Here is a 17,373-nt window from a genome sequence, read left to right on the forward strand (position 1 = left end):
GAAGGGACTCAAAGAAAACTTTGCAAGTTCATGACTTTATTGGAATTTTGTAAAGGTTCACGAACAAACTTATAATTTAACCTAAATATATCGTAACCTACTTTTTGATTTTAGTTCATGATTTAACATAATATTAGAAGAGGCCTTTAAAGAACAGCCTGAATGACAAGAGCTTGGGATCTTTTGGTGGTCATACTAACTTAAAAATCTCAAGTTTGAACCTTCCAATTGAACTTAATGCCAAAACATCTATGATGTCTCTCAAGTCTAGATCTTGAAGCGAGTGCAGGCACCCCATGCCCAGGTAGACGAGTGCAATTATCATTTTTCTCCAACTAATATTCACTCATTAACCTCATACGAATTTTCAAACACACAAATAAAGAGAATATATTTTTAAAAAAATACTATAAACTAGACAAAATCACTTTTACCATTTTCTAAAATCATGCATAAATCATTGCCAAACATCAAGGCATGTTAGAAATAATTTTGACACGATCAAAATCACTTCTATTTTAAGTAGTAATATTTTACAATGATATGTACGTCATTTTAGAAATATCAAAAGCAGAACATATCTTTCAACTTATGGTAGAACATATTCCTCTGGAGCAACCAGTTTGGCTCCACATGAACCCCAAATTTAGAGGGAGTGAATAGCAAAAGGAGAACAAAACATAGGCTTTTTCCTGTGTCGGAATTGATTATCTTTTGGCAGAGGAAGAAAATGAAAAGAGTGATCGGGAAGCAGAGAACAAAAAACAAAATCAAATCCTGTCTGAGAGCCCAAGAAAATGGACAAAATTAGATACACAAAAAATCCCTGTTTGAAATCAGCTCACTCATTGATTGATTTCTTGTCCCCAACCAACAATGTTTAGCATTATTTTGAAGCTCATAGACAGGATTATGCTGCATTTTCTGTCTACATGAAATCGTTTAAACGAAAACCGTTAAACTTAACCATCAGTCTACTCAAAACTCGTATAGTTTGATATGTAAATTTGCTTATCCTAAACTACAAATTTGTTAATCCAGAAAGTTATGTAGTTTTTACAGATCATAAACCTACAAACCAAAGATAGAACATATCAACTTATACTTCATGATATAAAAGCAATAAATGAAACTTACTGTATGAAATAGCTCATCATTGTTACTCTATTTGACCCATTTCCTTTTAGATCTCGGAGTGACTGTGAAATAGTAGAGTTATTAGTCACATGGCCCATCAAATGAACTTAGCCAATCTTCTGCAAATATGGTACTGAGGATAATCGAATAAACAAATAGAAAGGGGTTGTTTCACAATCACTCATTCGAAGTCCAATGGGAAGAAATAATTTTCAAAGTTGTAAAAAGGAAACAAAGAGCATCATTCAATTCAATCCTACTCCATAAAGCAGGCAATTCAAGAGCATTAAAATGGATGTAGAGCTATCAGAATAGGCCCCGCCATGGTTGAGAGCTTGTGGATCACTTCTCCCAACTTAAGATTGGGAGTTTTTTCCCCCACAAAAAAAACCCCTAATGCTATCCTTCTGTGTTGGGAGTTTTTTTTTGTTTTGTTTTTTGTTTTTTGTTTTGTTCTGAAATCTGACAGTGACAGGCAGGGAATGGAGGGGACCCACATGTTCAAAACAGGATATTTAATTTACAACAAATATTATAGGGATGAACAGAATATTAAAATGCTCACCAAACTTGCACTCTTTCTGTTCCATCCATGGAGTTGTTGTTGCTGCTGATTCCAAGTTGCAGAGAACAGCTTCAAATAAAATCATCTTCCCCTAAATTTACTCTTAGAAAGAGGGTAAAGATGGCAATCTAAGTTGGCATTAAAAGAACAATAAAAAAAAATAAAAAATAAAATTAAACACTTCAATGGGTTCGCTAAAAACCCATTACTCTTGAGTCCTCCCCCACCACTCCACTTCAGCATCATCCTTAATTAGTGGTCCTAAAATCATTTGACCATTGAACAGCTCAATTATACACATTGGGTCTTTTAAAACCTAATGGTATTTTAGAAATTCACAGAGTGAAAAAACAAAAGACAAAAGACAAAAGAAAAAGAGTAAAAAAGTTTAGAACCAACCCCACAAGGTTGTTTCCGCCACTTTTCCCACCTTCCTTCCCAATCATGTGAAAATATGCTGTAGATCTAAGCTGGCCCGCTGTTCCATATCTCCAAGCTGGAGATATTTGTTTATTTTTCTGAGTGGAATCTATAAATAAATAAATAAATATATAAATATATATATATATATATATATATATATATATATATATATATATATTTACACACACACACACAAGTGTACATATATTTTATTTTTACGTTGTCCTGCCTCTGCTTTGTCTCGCTTTGCTTAAGGCTGAAAAGGGGGAGAAGGAGGGGAAAAAGTTAGGCAGATGAATAATTCCCACATCAACTTCGTCCACTCCCTCACCAAACCTAAACGCCAAGGAACCTCAGTCTAGGCCAGAGTCATAGACTTACAAGTCATTCATAAATTCATTGTCGTGAAGTGTGAAGCGTGTCTGTTGGGCAGTGAACAAGTGATGAAAAAGAATTCATCTTTAAAAGAATTATAGCATAAATGATAAGTTAGTTAAAGAACAAGATCCCTTTTCATCAATAATCTAATACAATTAATAACCTCCTGAGCTATTGCTGAAGGAAACTAATTAGCTGAAATCAGTTCCTACAGCAACATGGAATTTCAAAAGAAAAAGAATATCCTAAAGAAGTAAGAGGCATATAGAACAGGTATTCGTACCAATCAGCACGTGGCTATAATAGCTGGACTGGCAAATACATGCTGGGATGTATGTAACAGTAACAGACACCCCTTTTTACTCCAATGTTTCCAGAAATAAGTGGCGTGCCAGAACCTTTGGTATCAGGAAAAGGACATCAACGTATTGTCTTCATCTTCGTAATTCATCTTCATCTGGGCAGTTTACTCAAAGGAGGAAAAAAACTTCAAATATCCAAGTAGTTTACTCAAAGTATGCCTTCTGTACGATGTCCCTGGATGGTATATTGGGCGTAAGCAGGTTCATTTTGACTCACCAGAAATCATGAGTGCAACGGCAGACTATTCTCAACTACAACTAAAATATCACTTATTTGGATCAAATTTTTCAAATCGTGTCTTAAATTCTTCAGCCATCTTTATTTCTTCTTCTTTAGAATGGGTGCAATTCCTCCAATCAGCCTTATCAGCCATGTTAAGTAAGCCTGCTAGAACCTGCAAAAAATTTTCGGTCATTTTTTTTTCCATTTCATAATAAGAAATGATCTATTCTTTGATAAAGGAAGGGTGTCACTGTCCGTGATGATAAGATTCTCCAAATTTTTGTTTGGGGTGATCCGGAAGGGAAAAAGGGTATAAATTCTTTTGAATTTCTCTAGCTAACCTCACGTCCAAATTGGGCAGGAAATATTTCATTCTCCTCAATTACATGCGATAGAGTTGTACATTCAGGAAGTTCAGCATAGAAGAAACTGTGATTACTATCAAACTGTGTCCTCAGCGATTTTCTTCCTTCACCAGGAGCATCTGCTGCTGCAATCAAGTGCAACAACAAAATGAGGAGCCGGTAGAATAGAAACCATAAAATATCTGCCACTTTATGTTCTACTAGAAAAATCACAGCATAAATTAGTCAACGTGAAGTTAAAAAAAATAATCTTGCAATCAGGAAAAGACGCTAGAAGCATTGACATCATATATTTCATCCATGCAAGATCATTACCAATTCAGTGATCTTATTATGATTTATGAATCTAGGACATAAAATTTCATCAATTTTTGGAACAGTTTGAATCTTTTTAGTTTTTATCTGCGTACTATTATTTTGTTGCATGGAAGGGATCCACTAAAAGATGATGAAAGCAGACCAACATCAGCCATAAAACCCGATTAAGAAAGAGTTGAGAATCTTAATTAAAAAAATACATATTAACTTGTACTTACATTTAGAGACCACGAACTTAAATCCCAGCTTTTGAGCAGCCATATCAAATATGTTTTGAACGACATGAGTTCTAGATGATGGAATAGGAACAGCCTAACATCAAAACACAATTAGCTGGGGTGAAACACCAAAAATAAAGTCTAAAGATTTACAGATTGATTCCTTATGTTATTGAATGCAAAATGCTCCATACATCAAATTAATGTTGTAAATGACGGAGCATAATCAATATTTCATATAGGAAACGGAAAAAGCACCATATGATATTGTTTATTTCCTTAAAAGTGATAAATATGTAATTTAATAAATTTTCTCATCTGTTGCAGAGTGTTTGATTTGAGACATTTCCTAAACCCAACAGCACGAGTTTCATGAATTGGTCAAAATTTTAAAATCATAAGTAGTCAGGTAAAAAGTAAGAACTACTCAATGAACGTATTATTCTTCCCTTGCATACTTGACCGAAGTTGGACCATTATTGACACATTAAGAGAGCCAAAGCTCACATTCATAGTTTCGACTTACAATTTCTTAGAATGTATGCATAAAGCAGAGGATTACCTGAAGATTAGCGTGAGTGCTACGCTTTGAAACCCACTCAAAGAAAACAACTTCCTTCCCTTGGTTCTTAAAGTACTTCCGGAGACGATTTTGAACTCTATTGAGTTCAGCTTCAAACTCTGGGGCTAGAGAAAGGGTATTTGGAAAATGCTCTACAGGTACTATCAAGATGTGGTCTGAAACAAGAGGTCCTTTAGCCAGTGCACAATAGAAACTCTCACCTATGCTGACTATAAGATGTGACTCTATGTTGGGACTTGACAGACAAAACCAGCATTCTTTAGACCTGCACCTCAATCATAGAACAGAAATTAGGTAGCTTAAAATACATAATAAATCACTGTGTTGGGATAATAAATTAATCAAGTAAAAGAATTAAGGACTTGAAGAACCAAGTGTCGAGAAAACTTTAGAAATGATAACAACGTAAATGTGGGGGTTTGGACCTCTTGGTTCCAGCATTTCCAAGTTTCCTCTTCCCAGAGTGGCTTTCAACTTCATTCTGAAAGCTGTGCTTAAAGTTGCAATCTGCACCCCTTTCACATTTGCCTTTGTTAAGAAAATCAAAACAAACACCTCTCTGACTTTGCTCCCTTGCATACATGTCATGATGAAAGTTGCATTTTTCTCCGCGTGGACAAGATCCAGAAGATGTAAACTTAAAACAAAGCTTGTTACCATCTGCAGTTCCAGATTTTTGTCGTTTCTGAGACACATCGTATCTCCAATATTGCGATTCAGAAACACTACTGCTGGGCCTCTTCGTGGAGTCTGAGGCATCAGTTTTCCGTTCAGTAAGTATGTATGGAGACAAGGTAGTATTCGGGGGCTTCATGCTAATTTCAGTAGCAGACATGGTAGATGATGGGATGGGAGACAGTGCATGAATAAATTTCTGTGAAGCAGGTCAATACACTGTCAGAAATGAAAGTCTATGTTTCATGTGTTGGGGAAACTGCCACACAGACTGTAACATACCTGTTTCTCCTTATTTCCTACAGGAGCAAGACCCAAAAATCGAGTCACATGCACGGCATCAACATTAGAGTATGGTTCTCGAGCATAAAACACACCTTTTGTACCTGAAATGTGATAGCTAGCAAAGAAGTATATTTTATCAGAACAATTATATTTTAGTATTTATTACAGATGCTAAATTAGGGCCAGTTTTATATTCAATATTATGCATGTAATTCGAAACTTCCATTCTACAGTTTTCATGATAGTTTAGAATATAGATAACACGTACCAGAGGCAGCAATTGAGCCACAAACTTTTAGTCCTTGAAAATGCAATAGGCAGAAAAAAAGATCTGCATACGTAGTTTGCTATAGCTAAAACTAAAGGACTTCTACCATAGTCAATAATTGAGCCAGGAACTTTTTATCTCTAAAATGCAATTAAGAGCATAGAAATTTGCATGAATGATTGTTTAAAAATTAAAACAAAAGACTCCTATGAGCAACTGTGAAACGACCAACTTATAATTTCCTTTAGCATCAGCGCATAACAAATTTCCTGAAATTAAAAGGGAAATCAAGTACTTAGAATAACTCATCTGTAATGGAACCTTATACAGGCTCAAATTAGTGAGAAGACTACTACCTAATTGTGCTATGATACTGTACTGTCAAAATTTGAACTTTAGAAAATAACTAATCTTTATAATGTTACTGCGAAGGTATGAGTATAGAATGGACACCCCTTTGCATCTCCTTTGGAACTCATTGTCTAGCCCAGCGGAGCTAGTTATTGAAATGACTCACTCAATGCTAGATGGTTGGCAAGATGGGTGTTCTTTTGGGAAGGAATTCAGCATATCTTGAAGAATAAATGCTTTTTGGAAATGTGGAATTTCAGCTCTTTGTTACGGAATTCAGTTACAAAGAAACCAGCATATTTTGTAGAATAAACATGTAGATTAAAACAATATACATTTAGGATAGAGTTTTTTTTAATACTTATTGTTAGTCAAAGAACACAAAATCTTTAGAGGTTGATCTTACTTTTGTTTCAATGTACTCTAGAAGGGCAAGCTTCTCGTAGGTTTTATTTCTTACTTTTGTGAAAGGAAAACTCATATGTATTTAGTATTTATCTATCTTCATATTCATATATTCTTGGTTTTCTTTAAATTAGAAGAAAGGGCTACACTCAAAGAAGAATTAGAATGACAAGGTGAACAAGAAAAAATCATCACCCGAGTATACTTGACTTCCAAGTACTTAAAAAAGTAATCAATGAACTTAGACAACGGACGAAGTACTTTAAATCAATAAGGAATGAGCATAATACAAATATATATATATTTTTAAAGAAACCGAACTTTTCATTAAGACAAATGAAAACAAAAACAAAGACAAGGGCATACAAAAACAACAACCCAGAAAAAGCAAGCTACCTTAAAGAAAGGGCTTCCAATCCAAAAGAATAGTACAAAACTAATAATTACAAAACAAATTCAAAACAAACCCCTATAAAGAGACATTAAAGCTTATGAGGTCCCAAACAGACTCTCATTCTCTCTCCACCTCCCTAAAAATTCTATTGTTTCTTTCCAACCAAATCCCCAACAAAATCCCAAAAAACCAGTCTGCCATAAAAACCTCTCTTTCTCACGGAAAGGAGAATACAAGAGCACTCCCTCCACCACAGATCCCCACTCTCTATGACGAACCCAAGAAAACTCGAATATCTCAAAGAAACAGCCCCAAATAATCTGGGAGAACTGGAAATGAGCATAATACAAAAATTCTAAACCATCGACAACCAAGAGTCTTTATTGTTAAGTGAAATTCAAATATGCATTGATATTGATTAAGTTATGCAATATCATAGATATTTACTAAATAAAAATATTGAACACATCTAGCCATTTCCAATCTTACGTACCGAGGTTTTATCTCCACAACTAACTCAGAGATGGTAGAATCACTTCCCAAAGAATCTGAGACTCCAGGGGGAAGATCAGGTGTTGTTGCTCTATCTGTAACCCCAGTTGGCCATTCATTTGTGTGATCAATTAAGGATGTGCAAAATTCAAGAAGGGAAAATTATGAACAAATTTCAAGGGCTGGTAAGTTGATACTCCTTGTATCTATCATAAAACTAGAATCCCAATGAACCAAAAAAAGGATATGTGAGGAACAAGTCAATAATGCCAGGTTCCTCAGCTATTGCTCGTAAGGCATCAACATCGTCTTGAGTATATGTTCCAAACTGAAGACCATCTGAAGAACGTCTACCAGATAAGTATGCCACGGATAAACCTACATATGTCATCAATCAGCAAAAGAAGTGACTAGGATGTGCTCCGTTTAGTTATTGATATCAGAATATTAGATAGCATTTAGTGCTGTAGAAGCCGTCGTGCAGTCAGGTCCAAAATGTAAGTAGCACTCAGGCTTCCTTGTGTCACCCTTCTTTTAATTTGATACTTGAAACAATTGGCTCAATTATTGAAGAAGAAGAAGCTTCCCGTTAAGAAGCAATGAGTTCGATATGAATTGGAATTCTTTTGTCTAGCAAAATGTATTAAGAGCTATGCACCATAAAAGAGCTAGAAATCCGATGTCTGCTGAATTATTATTCATAAACGAGTAGTGTAACTGACCAGAGCCCAGATTTCATTTAAAAAAAAAAAAAAGAGAGAGAAATTCGAATCGTACCATGTAGCGTGAACTTCCCACTGCCTTTCAACCAATGCAAATTCTCACAAATTTTCAAGCCATCCATTTTAAACCCTTGGTTGGCCGAGCCCTTGGAAGAGGCCAGTAGAACCTTAGCGGCACCGACGCCATAGTCACCAATGAAGTAGGTGGAAAGAGGGATTGCTGATCGACCTTCGACATAGTCCATGAACTCGTTGAGTTGGTCGGTTGAGTCTGGAAAAAACTGGCCTACACAAAGAAGCGCATCGAACGGGCCGGCCGATTTGTTGACCTAAACTTGGAGAAGTGAGCTCTCACTACAGTTAGAAAACAAAATGGACGAGGGAAAAAAAAAGTTCAGACGGTTCGAAGAGAGAGAGATAAAAGATACCGAGACGACGCGCTTGTAAAGCTGGTTGAGACGGCCGGAAACGTCGCCGCAGAGAAGAATTCTTGGAGGAGACATGGTGAACTCCGGTCCGGTGCGGTGGCGGAGCAAACGGGGATTGAGAAGACGAACGAAAAGAGAAGAAACGGAGACTGGGTCGTTCGGTGCTGGGCCAGCCCAACCCATAATTTTCGGTCCAGGCCCAAATTAAAAAAAATTAACGGAAGTGTGTGGCTAAGGATCCGTTTGATAACGTTTTACTTTTATTAATTGTTTTATACTTTTATCGCTTAACTCATAACCATATAGATATTAAGCATCAATTATGCAAATCAATAATTATCATAAAAATTATCTACATAATAATAATTATTATTCTTATGCTAAAAAGTAGAATAGAAAACATGTTACTGTTAAAAAAGAACGGATTACTATTACTATTGTCAAGAACATTAGTAATTGATGGGACTTTTTTCTGAAAATATTTGCAAATATTTTGAAAGAATTGCAATTATAAATATCACAGAAAACTAGCCAACACTTGAAACATTTCTTAACGGCCCAAACCCATTTCAAAAAGACCAACGGTCAGTTAGCCCATTTACTTAAGATGGGCCTGGGCTTATCAATGGTATTCTGGTAGAAGTAGGAGTATCACAAAAAGTCCAATAAAAAAAGGCCGGCCCATTTAGAATTTGGAGCGAGCGTACCCGAGCAAGAGAGCATTTTTTTAAGGATTTGCTACACAAACTAGCCTATTTTAGGATTCAAATTATACAAATAGTTTAACTTTATAACAATTTACATTATTTTTTAAAAATTGACCAATTATAGGTGGAATTCATTAGAAAAATTACTCATAGCTTCTTTTCTTTCTAATATATGTTAAATAAGCATGAAAATAAAATAATAGTATATAAATAAATATATTATAGAACCATTTACATCAGTATATGTTTATCAATTGCAAAAAGAAAAAGACAGCATGAAAAGAAAAGAAGCCGAAAAAAAATTCCGTAAGAGAGGAATTTTTTAAATTTTAATTACAAAAGGAAGAATTTACTATTAATTGTGATATTAGAAAAAGATGAGATGTTTTAGATTGGGCGAGGAGAAAAAGATTTGAAATCCAAATATGAAAAAAGTGCATAAAAATCAAATCTAATCATTTAAATAAAAAATAAATTTAATCAAATAAAATAACAATAATTGAGAACAATCTTTAGATTAATGAAAATCTAAAATATGAGAATGTAAGTAACAATTTGAAAACTTAGACTATTGGTTAAATATAGTTTCTAAAATGATATTCCTATTTTTTAAAGTAGTTTCTGATTTTTCTTAATATAGTTTTCTTTATTTTATTTCTTAATTGATTTCCTTTTTCAATAAAAAATATTACCAATACCGATACTGTACATAATTATCAAATACATACATATAATGGTTCCAAAAAATATATATATATATACATACACATAAAATATGGATTGATCTTGTATAAAGTTACTTATTAAAAAAAAGTGTTTTTTTTTCTTTTTTAAATATTGATGGCTAAAGACTTTTGTTTGTTTGTTTTTTTCAGCACTAAGAAGGTAGTTTTGTTTTGACACATTCTCAAAAAGATTCTTCGTATGATTTTCTGGTCCATCAAATATTAGATATTATACTGGCAAAATCTTAATGTTTGATTTCATATTATATATTTTACTTATTCTGACTATATATATGCAGATTCAATGTTTTGCCATTTATGTAAAATTAGATTTTTTCCTTTTTTTTTTAATTATAATAAGAATCCAACCCTTGGAGTAATGAGATTCTATTCAAATTTTTATGGTGAGAATTATTTTTAATACAACAATATGTGAGTTTGGGTTTAAAACTACAACCTTTTGATAGGTCGAGATATGTATCTTAACCAATCAATCGTGCTCAAGTTAGTTTTATGATAGAGAAAATTATACTCATCCCATTAGAGTTTAATTTTCTTACTAAAATTATAAAATAATCACTAATCTTTGTAATTAAAAAAAATAAAAAACTAATATGGAATATGGAATTTTCTTTACTTCATATTAGGGTGAGAAAATTGGAACTATAACACACATCAAATCAACTAATTTTTACCTTGATTATATGGCCATTTTTTTTATCATTTTATTTATATATTATTTTTACATTATTATCATTTTGATGCATCAATATAATTAATATGGAAGAGAGGTCGGTTGGGGAGGGGTGAGAGTGAGACTCTTATTAATGCAAATTTTTAGACTCTAATCGAAAATAATATTATCAACCTGAATATAGTTCATCAATAAAAAAGTGGGTAATTTTTTTTTTTTTTGAGATTTGGATACAAAGATATCGTATCAACCTTTTTATCCTTTAATTAAGAGTCAATCTCTCATACTAAAAAAATTATTTATCGTGATAAAGAAATATATACATTAAGAAAATCTCACGAATATTATCTTTTAGATTTGCTTCAATATGTTTTCATTTACAATGGACAAGATTTGGTCCCATATATATTGATCAAATCTCTGAAAACTTTCATTTATATACATGTTTTCTTGGCAAATATTTTCTTTTGTCAAAGTTTTCACATCCACGCGATATGTATTAATAAATATTCAACTACTCCAAAGTATTTATGTCACATTTCTCTTTGTGAATCAACTTAGATTATGGTCCAACAAAAAAAAGGCACCAAGAATCTTTTGGACATTGTCGAATCAATGAAAGATTGACATGTCAATGAGTTTACTCATTCAAGTAGTCAATTTAAAAATAAATAAATAAATAAAAACAAACGATAATAAAAACAAACGATCATAAATATAAAGAAGCATGTTGTAAGTGAATATCACATTAGCATCAATTTTAAAAAAGCATTACTGAAATACAACAAAATATATATATATATCCCCATAATAATTATGGAAGAAAAGAGCTTTTAATATTATTATGAACGACGGGCCAATTAATTTTAATAATAAAAAAATTGTTAAGCAATAAATATATATATATATATATATATATATATATACGCGCTAGCCTGAGTTTAACTCAATATTAATTTACATATGTTTATGACGAATTCAACATCATCAGTGACGTAAGAATTCGAACTCATGACCTTTTGGTAAAAAAAAACTGTCAGTTACTATTGAATTAAACTCATGTAATTATTTTTTGTATGCATCATAACATGAAGCGTGATGAATAAATATGATAGATTGATCAAAAGTTGTCAATAAAAGGTGTATGTTTTGTGGAGATTGTCTTTGTCACTTCTATCTGTCAATGAAACTTAGGCCCCCAACTTCACTCCCTCCCCCATGATGTAACCCATGACATCTAACTACCATTTAGTTCACGGGTCTACAAAATTTGACTTTGTCCTCTAGTTTCGTATCAATAAATCGTCCTAATTTACATTTGTTATGTGAGTTTGTTTATCCTTGTCAATTATTTTATACCATCGTTTCATTCTATTTCATCATATGGTATTGGGAATGCGAACAAAGTTGTCTTACATTGGCTAAATACGAACGCAATTTCACTGGTATGAAGTCTTTTGGGTGAAACAAAAGTATAGTCATGAGAATTATGTCAAAAACGGACAATATCATACTATGTTGTGGAGACACATAGGTCAACCTAAAAGCTTACATGGTATCACTGGATTATTGAACAATGTCCAACAAGTAGAAATCATCCTTAACATAAAATCAGAGTGAGCATCGGGTCCAAAATGAGATCCATCCTCTTATTACGAATTAATTTTGAGAAGGAGCTCATGAATATTTATACTTAACACATAGTAGTAGTCCATAAGCACGAACATGGAAGATTTAGAAAATGACGAGGCAAAGATCTTGGATTCGATTGTGTTACCCCATTTGATATTCTATGTTACGTAAATGAGCAGCCAATATACAAATGAAGATCCATTATTTCATATGGGATTTTCTCGTACGGATTATCTTCAAATCTTTCCATTTTAATTTCTAGATGAAGAAGAAGAAGAGATATAATCTTCCCCAAGTCTTCACAAAATCTTTGCATTTTTTGCCATTTGCCAAAAACATGGATATTGGCCTCAATATTCTGCCTAACCTAATAAAGTAGGATGGCAGCTAGAAATAGTGTTCTGTTTTTTGTTTTAAGGAAAAAAAAAACACAAAGACAGAGACAAAGACAAGACTTGGGATTTTTGCATTAATCAATCTTTGTAATGTAACCCATTTTGGACTTTGGACCACCCTTTGATGTGTGTTTCACTTTCATTCTAGATTTTCTTCCAAGATATTGCAACCCCATTTTGTGTAAGTTTTTTCAAAGATCTTATCATTATTATTATTATACTATATGCTCACCTAAACAATGACTTTGACGACTTACATTGCTTATCTCAAGCGGAATTTTTGGAGCAATTGAGTCAATGTGAACTATTATTTTTTCAAATCAAAACTAAGTCATATGATCTTATGAGGTGGGTGAATTCATTTAATATCAAGTAGTTGAGGCAGTTTGGATATACTTTAAAAAGTGTGTTATGAGGTGGAAAAGTAGGATTTTTACCCTTTGAAAATTCGATACGAGAATTGCACTAATTAGGTAAAGGAGATCGACGGAGACTAAGAGAGTTTTTAATGTATGAATTAGGATTCATTTTAAATTTTTTAACCGGGCAAATCAACGATAATTGGAAACTGTCTCAGACTAAGAGATCATGAGTTTGAATTCTTCCCACCCTGCTCGTTGTAAAAAAAAAAGTAAATGAAATTATTTTCTTTAATGAAATATTCGTATGCTACAACTAATTGGGAAGTGTTTTTTTTTTTTTTATAGAATAATTGGGAATCTATTTTCAAAAGTAATAAGGTTAGGTATAGCTTTTAAAAACTAGGCTAGTCATTCCCATGCATATATTGAAATATTTCTTCTAATCTAAGATTATGATCATAATTAATTTAGTCATACGAATTTGTGGAGGCTTAATAAAAAATGAAACCCACTCAAAAGAGGTTAGATAGGTATCAATATTCTCGAAGATAAGAACGGATTTGTGTGTTATTGAAAAACTCTTACGTACCAAACTGACTCTCAAGACCCATTTGGTAGTATTTTTCGTTTCAACATGTATTTTGTTTATCTAATTTCATTTTACTATATAAATATAAGTATGTAGTAACTTAAATATTGAAAGTATTATTTTATCATTCTAGACTTGTAGATACATAATAAATATTAAAAAAAACAAATATAACATGTAAAATTTGAAATATTTAATTTTAAAAAATTACTTTTTAATTTAAAATTTTAAAGAATTAGAAATAATAAATAGTTACCAAACATGTTTTTATTTATTTTTTAAATTAAAAAACCACAACAAATTAGAAATAAGAACGTTACCAAAACGAGTCCTCAAATATTACAACAAATCCATACTACTAATAATTAGTCGCATCGTATAACAAATGACCAATATAATTTAAAGTTACACAAAAACCTTTTACGTAAAATTACAAATTCAAGTAGTATCGATACGTTAGATGAACTTAATCATTTGTCGTCGTCGTTCTTTCTCATTATTCTTGATCCCGTTGGTCCAAATTCTCTATTCTTGATTTTAATTTTTCTCGATTCGTCAAAATCTTTTTTCAGATTTATTACACAAGTAGTAAACTCAATGAACTTATAAATTTTATTTGTGTCGAAGTCTATCCAGAGAATGGATTTTTGGTCGGACACCGAACCCATGTGTACAAACAAAATCTGAAACGAATGTAAGCTGTCGTATATATAAATTTGTTTAGTCAATGCAAAGGGAACCAAAAATGAGAAATTAATGATAGTGTAATTAAGAAGTATAAATGTGAAAAGGGGAATAAAATGATGGATAACATCTTTGGGGTGGGATTTGGTTTGTTTGAAGTTAATGGTAATTGAGCAAAAAAAAAAGGGTTTTGGGTATTATATATATATTTTTAGTATAATATTTGGTGTGGAAATTCAAACTCACGATCTTCTAGTCGGATAGATGTACTTTAACCCGTTTAATTATGTTCAAATTCAGATATATGTACTTTAACACGTTGAATTATATATATGCTTAAGTTAGATATTATATTTTGATTATTCACGTAACTATATATATATATATATATATGGATATTATGGATATGGTGGATACATCAATAAGATACAACCTATCATACCAAGATTTTCTTCTTCTACTTCAACCATCATTTTGCTGTCAAATTTAATTGATATATTATGTTGATTAAATTACCTGAAAAATATAATATGCTGATATGCCCTAAATATTCTAATTTTTTTTCCTTTCATTTTTGTCTCTCTTGAACTAATTTTACAAAAATGATTTTTTGAATATAATATGTGAGGTGGTGATTCTAACTCAAGATTTTTTGATCAAAAATACATTTCTTAACTAAGATAAGGCTTCCTTATAAACTCACAAAACAATCACTTGAATAATTTTTATAATTTAAATTTAAATACAATATAACAAATACAACATTCAACTCAATAAAATTTCGAAAGAAATATATGATTCAACGTTTTCCCTTCCCAGTTCGAAGTATTTGATTCTATCCCTTTGTGATCACACCATTACAAAAAGGGCAAAAAAAACCAATGGTGGCGTTTTAATTTGATGGTCCACACCCTTAAATTTGAACCTATACACTCCTCATTTTCAACATGATCATATATATTGAAAGCCTTTCTAGAACAAGTGACACCATGATCATATATCTTGACCAACGTAGAGGGTGAAAGTAGAGGAAAATTACAAATTTTCTACCCGCATGGATCAGCTTTGAATATGTCCGTTTAAAATTGCCACTTTATTTATCAAAGATCAGCAAGAAGATTTCGAGTCTTAACACACACGCCGTTAAAGCATATGACAAATACTAGAGTAGCAGGTATCCTAACCTTAGAATGAACTGTAGGACCAATATTGTTCCATATACTTTTTGAGCTGCAATAAAATAAAAGAGAAATATAGCTGCTTGAACAACAACAACTTATACATATATATAGAATCACTCTCGTCATTTAATGGGGTCGAGTAGCCAAATTAGAACCGTATCAACAATAAAAGCAACAAGATATGGAGAATCTTAACATTAAACAAGTGAGGCTAAATATAATTTAATGGGAGAGTTCATATATATAGTTGGGCCCTATTTGTGTAGAACAAAGAAAGGCAATATTTGGGGAAAAAAGCTACAAATTGGGTTGGTCGGCCACGCATGTTAGAGGAATATCCACATCACATAAAAAATAAAAATAAAATAAAAGTTTTCACCTTTTAATTTCTTTTCTTTACCCCCACTCCAATTGACACCACACACACATATTCTTTTATATAATATATATATATATATATATAGTTTACACTCTCTTTCCCCTAATCATTTTGTTCTTCCATAATAATTAAATCAACAGAGAATATGGAAACAAAACACGTTTAATTCGGATGCTTTGCTTCACAACGAGGAGAAAAAGGGAAAATTGATCACATAATTTATTAGTAAAAAAGAATAATAAATAAATAAATAAAACAGCATGATGGGGAAAAAAGAAAAAAGTCAAAAAAATATTGCAGAGAAGTAGGCTTTTTGAAGCCTCCATGTCTCCTAAATGCCTGCAGTTCTGCAGTAAGAGTTGAAAACATCCTTTTTATAAATAAATTTAAAAAGGAAAAAAAAAACATCTCAAATTAAATTCCCTTTGCTCCCTCCTTCTCCAAGCCGCAAAATTCTGCTTTTCTATTTTATTATATTAATTTTACTGTACGTAGCTCTATATTTATATAATATAATGATGATGATATGAGCTTAGGGTCACGCTGGCCCCCAAATAAATATTATAATAATTTAGAGGAAAAATTAAAATAAAAACAGATTTGTTTTTAATAAAATAACGTTAATAAACTTTTCAGTATTGTGTATGATCTATATGGCACTGTTTTTGTCGCCATAATGTAATAAGGGAACAGGCCCCCCCACGTGCCTTCTTAAATTATTATTATTATTATATCCCATATATATACTTTTAGTGCAATTATGTTCGGGGTGTTAGACACCAAGTCTGAGCGTAGTTCAATTATTTGAGAAATATATTTTTAACTAAATTGTAGGAAGTTTGAATCTTCATTTCACATATCATTGAACTAAAAAAGAAATAATTGATGCAACCGAAGTATTTAGATCCCAAGAAAAATGAGTACATATAATTTAACTTTTAATTACTATAATTTATTATCAATGGTATATGCTAACCTATCTCTCTAAACATAATTAAATATATGATTAGTATATGGTTAGAAAGAAAAAAACAATATATTAACCACATTTATTTAGTTCAATAGTTAGATTTTTCAAAACAATATATTTTCAATTGGTTTCTATTAAAATGAATACAGATATGACAACAAGATGTTAAATGTCAATGTCGATGGATATTTCTTTAAAAATTAGAAATATTAAAAAATCGTAAAAAATATTTAAATTAACAAATAAATATTTTTTCTATTTTAAAATAGTTAAAAATAATTAATATTAATATTATGCATATATCTGTGACATTTCGTTGATATTTTTCATATTTTGACGATTTTCTTGTACTATTATGGAAATGTTGATTTACTCATCATATCGATGTTGAACCCATGGATAGGATATATCAATGGAAATATCGACGTGTCTATGGATATTTAAAACCATGTCGGACAGAGAA

The 17,373-nt window shown here is 31.8% G+C and overlaps 1 protein-coding gene and 1 long non-coding RNA gene across 3 annotated transcripts; both read right to left on the reverse strand.

Annotated features, from left to right (window-relative positions):
* Nucleotides 1-670: 670 nt before the first annotated feature.
* LOC111016560 (uncharacterized) lies at nucleotides 671-1,696 on the reverse strand. Its single transcript, XR_002602193.2, has 2 exons — nucleotides 1,138-1,696; nucleotides 671-928 (listed from the first exon to the last, which is right to left on the reverse strand). It is a non-coding gene; the product is annotated as an uncharacterized LOC111016560 (long non-coding RNA).
* Nucleotides 1,697-2,579: 883 nt separating this feature from the next.
* Nucleotides 2,580-8,748, reverse strand: LOC111016515 (CwfJ-like family protein / zinc finger (CCCH-type) family protein). 2 transcript variants are annotated; one of them, XM_088126028.1, is made up of 10 exons: nucleotides 8,593-8,748; nucleotides 8,220-8,493; nucleotides 7,690-7,820; nucleotides 7,444-7,562; nucleotides 5,530-5,647; nucleotides 4,998-5,446; nucleotides 4,552-4,837; nucleotides 3,990-4,083; nucleotides 3,430-3,575; nucleotides 2,580-3,260 (listed from the first exon to the last, which is right to left on the reverse strand). In XM_088126028.1, the coding sequence occupies exons 1-10, from the start codon at nucleotides 8,665-8,667 to the stop codon at nucleotides 3,132-3,134; spliced, it is 1,821 nt and encodes a 606-aa protein (XP_087982154.1). In that variant the 5' UTR covers nucleotides 8,668-8,748; the 3' UTR covers nucleotides 2,580-3,131. The 2 variants fall into 2 exon arrangements, with proteins under 2 accessions (XP_087982154.1, XP_087982153.1); XM_088126027.1 differs by having other exon boundaries at nucleotides 3,430-3,578.
* Nucleotides 8,749-17,373: the final 8,625 nt, after the last annotated feature.

Source organism: Momordica charantia (assembly GCF_013281855.1).
Source record: "Momordica charantia cultivar OHB3-1 chromosome 6 unlocalized genomic scaffold, Mcharantia_2.0 BLBB01000006.1, whole genome shotgun sequence".
Lineage (NCBI taxonomy): Eukaryota > Viridiplantae > Streptophyta > Magnoliopsida > Cucurbitales > Cucurbitaceae > Momordica > Momordica charantia.

Excerpts from the sequence above, each read along its gene's own strand:
- LOC111016515 (XM_088126027.1), bottom strand. The coding sequence starts at position 8,667 with ATGTCTCCTCCAAGAATTCTTCTCTGCGGCGACGTTTCCGGCCGTCTC. Across the intron at positions 8,494-8,592 it reads TTTACAAGCGCGTCGTCTCG|GTCAACAAATCGGCCGGCCC; the intron begins GTATCTTTTATC and ends CTCCAAGTTTAG. Across the intron at positions 7,821-8,219 it reads TGGGAAGTTCACGCTACATG|GTTTATCCGTGGCATACTTA; the intron begins GTACGATTCGAA and ends TGACATATGTAG.